Source organism: Hordeum vulgare, chromosome 3H, assembly GCF_904849725.1.
Source record: "Hordeum vulgare subsp. vulgare chromosome 3H, MorexV3_pseudomolecules_assembly, whole genome shotgun sequence".
Lineage (NCBI taxonomy): Eukaryota > Viridiplantae > Streptophyta > Magnoliopsida > Poales > Poaceae > Hordeum > Hordeum vulgare.
Window position 1 is genome coordinate 44,611,323 of NC_058520.1, and position 4,864 is coordinate 44,616,186.

At 48.6% G+C, this 4,864-nt stretch overlaps 1 protein-coding gene across 1 annotated transcript; it reads left to right on the forward strand.

Moving 5' to 3' along the window:
* The first annotated feature begins 3,521 nt into the window (after positions 1-3,521).
* Positions 3,522-4,238, forward strand: LOC123439482 (heavy metal-associated isoprenylated plant protein 39-like). Its single transcript, XM_045116193.1, has 2 exons — positions 3,522-3,729; positions 3,812-4,238. Exons 1-2 carry the CDS (start codon positions 3,657-3,659, stop codon positions 4,072-4,074), a joined length of 336 nt encoding a protein of 111 aa, XP_044972128.1. The 5' UTR covers positions 3,522-3,656; the 3' UTR covers positions 4,075-4,238.
* Positions 4,239-4,864: the final 626 nt, after the last annotated feature.

Below are 4,864 nucleotides of genomic sequence, written 5' to 3' on the forward strand. Positions count from 1 at the left end.
CTCATGCCCTGCTGTGCACAGAGACGATGGCAGAGACGTTCACTGGAGCGTGCTTTCTACTCCTACCGCTAGGCGAGGGGGAACACCTACGGCTACTCCTACACTGATGTAAGGCCCTGCCCTAAGCATCGAACGAGCCCGGATGCACCACGCAAGAACACACAGGCACTGCACTTCGTTCTCATCTCTGAACAGAGAGGCACGGCCTCGATCTCCTACTACGCATCTACCGAGGGGAAGGAGGAAGGAGCTAGGTCTCACCAAGGGGAAGGAGAAGAGAGACCCCGATTGAAGAAGAGTTCTCAAGAAGAACCACATGCAGAACCGAAGCAGATGAAGGAGTCCGCCGGGAACGCGCCGGAGACGAGCTCCTTCCCGTAGATGTGGTCGCTCCCCAACCTCAACGATGGCGGGAATGGAACACGGGCGCCTTCCGCGAGCTCCGTGACATGGTGGTCGGCGCCGGAGGCGACGGATGCACGGAGGACGACGGCGGAGCACTACTTCTCTCTCTGCTACCTAATCTACAGAGAGATTACCTGGAGAGGAAGAAAGAGATGGAGGGAGGAGTGGCAGCGCTAGATGGGGGGACGCGGAACACTAGGGACAAGGGCACGGACGCCAAGGCTATATGGGGGTCGCGGATGGGACGACACCGTCAATTCTCTCGGACTCTCTCTGCAACCTCTGACGGAAAGCAGCACATGGCAACGACGGCGTCAGGAGGAAGGGGAAAGCGCTAGGTGGGCTCTCGCTGGGGAACATACATAAGTGATGGGCCACGGGAGGGGGAAGTGGCCCATGTTGGCGTCTGATAGAGAAAGGAGGAAACCTACTGGTTTTGCAATATAAATCAAAGCCACAGCAATTAAACCCCTAGGAAAATCTATGGACTAAGGAAAAATAAAACAAAATGACCCTGGGCAAGAAGGAATAAATACCTATGTAAATAAAATATAAAAGGAATATTTGGAGCAACTAAATATTTACAAAACATAATATAATCCTCTATTTTGTGAATATTTGCACCTCTCAAACCAAGTTTCAAAACAGCAAATACATATCTTCACATCCACCACAAAACATACTAAATCATGGGCATTTTTAAAACAGGGAAGGAGCAAGTGAATATTGGGTTTGAGATAAATAGAGAAAGGGAGTTGTTTTTTTAAATCCTAGTGCAAACCAACATAACCTCCTACTTTCAAACAACACCCACCATCATCTCACACAACAACACACATCACATGACATCACACCTCATACATATGATCACAAGGCAACAACACAATAGGCACGGATGAATGGGATGCATGCATGCAAAGGAAAAACAAAACAAGGTGACACATGAAATAACACATGCATAGAGCTCTCATATCAATGACAAGATGGACCCACATAGAGAAGGTTCCAATAAAGGCAAGTTACACTCTTGGGGCATTACATATATGAATCCTTGAAACCGAGATTCAACCGATAAGATCTTCGGAGAATATGTAGGATCCAATATGGGCATCCAGGTCCCGCTATTGGATATTGACCGAGGAGTACCTCGGGTCATGTCTACATAGTTCTCGAACCCGCAGGGTCTGCACACTTAAGGTTTGATGATGTTTTAGTATAGTTGAGTTATATGTGTGGTTATCGAATGTTGTTCGGAGTCCCGGATGAGATCACGGACATCACGAGGGTTTTCGGAATGGTCCGGAAACGAAGATTGATATATATGATGGTTTCATTTGGTTACCGGAAAGTTCCGGGCAATTCTGGTAGTGTACCAGGAGTGACAAATGGGTTCCGGGTGTTCACCGGGAGGGGCCCACCCACCCGGGAGTGAGCCCAAGGTCATAGGGTGGAGCCACAAGTCCTTAGTGGGCTGGTGGAGTCAGCCCAAGAGGTCCATGGAGCCACATATAGAAAATACCAAAAGAAAAGAAAAAGGAAAAGGAAAGAGACAGGTGGGAATGAAGAGGAGGACTCCTCCTTCCCAAACCGAATTGGAGGAGGAGTCCTCCTCCTCCTGGCGCCTGGCTTACCTTGAGGGACTTGTCCCTCAAGGCTAGCCCCTCCCCCTCCCTCCTATATATAGTGGTGGTTTAGGGCTTTTTGAGACACAACCTTGCCACGTGCAACTCAAGCCTATACTACACAGTTTCACCTCTAGATCGGATTTCTGCGGAGCTAGGGCGGAGCCCTGCAGGAGTATCTCATCACCGCCACCAGAGCGATGTCATGCTGCCGGAGAACTAGTTTACTTCTCTGTATTGCTTGCTAGATCAAGAAGTTCGAGATCATCGTCGAGCTGTACGTGTGCCGAACGCGGAGGTGCCGTCCGTTCGGCGCTAGATCGGAATGGATCGTAGGACGAATCGCGGGACGGTTCGTGGGATGGTTCGAGGGACGTGAAGACGTTCCACTACATCAACCGCATTTCTTAACGCTTCCTGTTGTGCGATCTACAAGGGTACGTAGATCCAATCTCCACTTGTAGATGGACCACTACTAGGAAAAGGGCTATAGATGATATAGACACTAATGGTGCACCAGACAAGTAGTGCGCCACTACTATATAGTAGTGGCGCACCATGTGCAGGTGTGCCATTAGTGTGATGGACACTAATGGCGCACCACACACTCACTGCGCCACTACTATAATTATTATTTTATTTTATTTTTGCAAAATTACTAATGGCGCACCGGGGCAGAGTCCGCTGTTACTAGTTTAACTAGTAATGGCGCACCACTCATCCAGTGCGCCACTACTATAAAAAAATTCTTCTTTTTTGCAAAACTACTAATGGCGCACCACCAGCTGGTGCGCCATTAGTAACTAGGGTTACTAATGGCGCATTTGTAGGTGGTGCGACGCACTTTTTTTTGCAAAACTACTAATGACGCAACACGAGCTGGTGCGCCATTAGTAACCACGTTACTAATGGCGCACCAGCTCGTGGTGCGCCACTAGTAGTTTTGCAAAAAAAAATATGTCTCTGCCACCCACGACCCCAACTCCAACTCCCCCCGTTATCAAAAAAAACCCAACTCCCCCCTCCTTCCATCCCCAACATGCTGCCGCGATTGCCGGCGAGCCTCCACCTTTGGTCGCTCCGGTGGCCGCGCGGCTTCAGCTCGTCCTTGGCCCCGGCGGCGGCCGCGAAGGAAGGGGCTGACGGGAAGATCGTGGCCGCGGTGGTGTTCGAGCGCCTCCCCGTCGTCATCCCCAAGATCCACCTCGTCGTCTACGCTTTCCAAGAATTCTCGTACTCCAGATCCGCCCGTCTCTCTCTAGTTTCGTGGCACCTGCTGTTTGCTCGTTGGGCTGACGTCGTCCCTGGTGCGGGGTTTGGTTTCTTGCCCTTTGCTAGGTTCCGGTGGAGGCAGCAGTACAGTATTTGGGTGTCCATCGGCCGACTCAGATCAGATCTATTTTGCCTTGCACTTTCCTCTCTCCGAGATCTATCGACCCCCCGTTGGCATTTGACTTGATGGCAGCTGCCTGTAAGGTGATTATAGCTGAGAACTTCTTGCCGATTTGTACTTGTTGCATGCCCTCTAGATGCTGATTTGCAGGCCTTGGCTGCTCATCTCGTTCTGTTCTCTAAGGAAGGATTTGCAGACTTTGCTCATCTCGTTTTGTTCTCTCGCGATTGCAGAAGATGGTGCTGAAGGCGGAGCTGCATGACGACAAACAGAAGGTGAAGGCGGTCAAATCACTCGCCGTTCTACATGGTACTACTAGTCTACTACTACCCCTCTTCTTTCCAGTTTTGGTCGTGAATTCGTTTCTGACGTGAACAACAACGGGCCTCAAGAATCGAAAAGATCAGCGTGAACATGAGGGACGACATGATCACGGTCATCGGCCTCTTTGACCCCATCGACGTGGTGGCCAAGCTACGAAAGGTGTCCACGCACGTCTACATCATCTCCGCCCGGCCTGAAAATGAGGCGTACGAGCTTACTTTCGGGTACCTGAACCGTATCACAGATTTTTTTTCTCCGAGGAGCGTATCTTTGGTCACGGTGGGCACGGAGTGGTTTACAAGGTACTTGTATGATTACTACTCTACTTAGCATCTTTTGTTTTCTGTGAAACTCATCACACAGACAGGAAATGATAACAAGCGCCCTCTGGCACTTGCAGCACATAAACTACAGTCTAAAACGAAAACAGAGCAACATTTCTCATCTACGGCAATATTTCTCTTCAAACTTATACATTTCTTCCTACCATAAGACTAGAGAAATTGGAGCCAAAACGCAACCCTCGGCTGCTATCCTCAGCATCACCGAAACCCATTCTTGCCACCTGCTTAAAATTTCAGTTCTAACTCACAACAGCAATGGCTAGTATTTAGCAAAAATTGGGGAAAACACTAAATGAGGTACTTCAAGCCCTTTTTCTTCAAGCCCAATCCCTAACTTGAAAAAAAAAAGTTCTAGATAAATATTGCAGTACCATACCCCAATCCTAACCCCTTACTTTCAGAGACAACAGCTTGAGTACCATAACCCAGGTGACTTGCATAAGTTTCTGCATCCATGTCCTCTACTCCTTTAATTCCTACTCCCTCTGTACTGAAATATTTCTAGTTGGGGGAACTTGTACTAGTTTCCCTCAACTACAAGTATTTCGGTACAGAGGGAGTAGATCACAAGACTCATTATGCCCCATGTCTGCACTACCATCAGAGTCAGCTTGCGCTACTTCCTTATCTATATTTTGTAGCAGCAACTTACTGAGGTGACTTGGTATTCTCATAAATGATTTTTTGTAAATACGGATATATATCCACCTGACTCTCAAACTACTCAAAATATGAAGGTGCAAGCTTGTAGTCACCTATTGTCTGTGAAGGTCAAT

Coding starts and splice junctions, on each gene's coding strand:
- LOC123439482 (XM_045116193.1), top strand. CDS start 3,657: ATGGTGCTGAAGGCGGAGCTGCATGACGACAAACAGAAGGTGAAGGCG. Junction 3,730..3,811: donor ATCACTCGCCGTTCTACATG/GTACTACTAGTC, acceptor AACGGGCCTCAA/GAATCGAAAAGATCAGCGTG.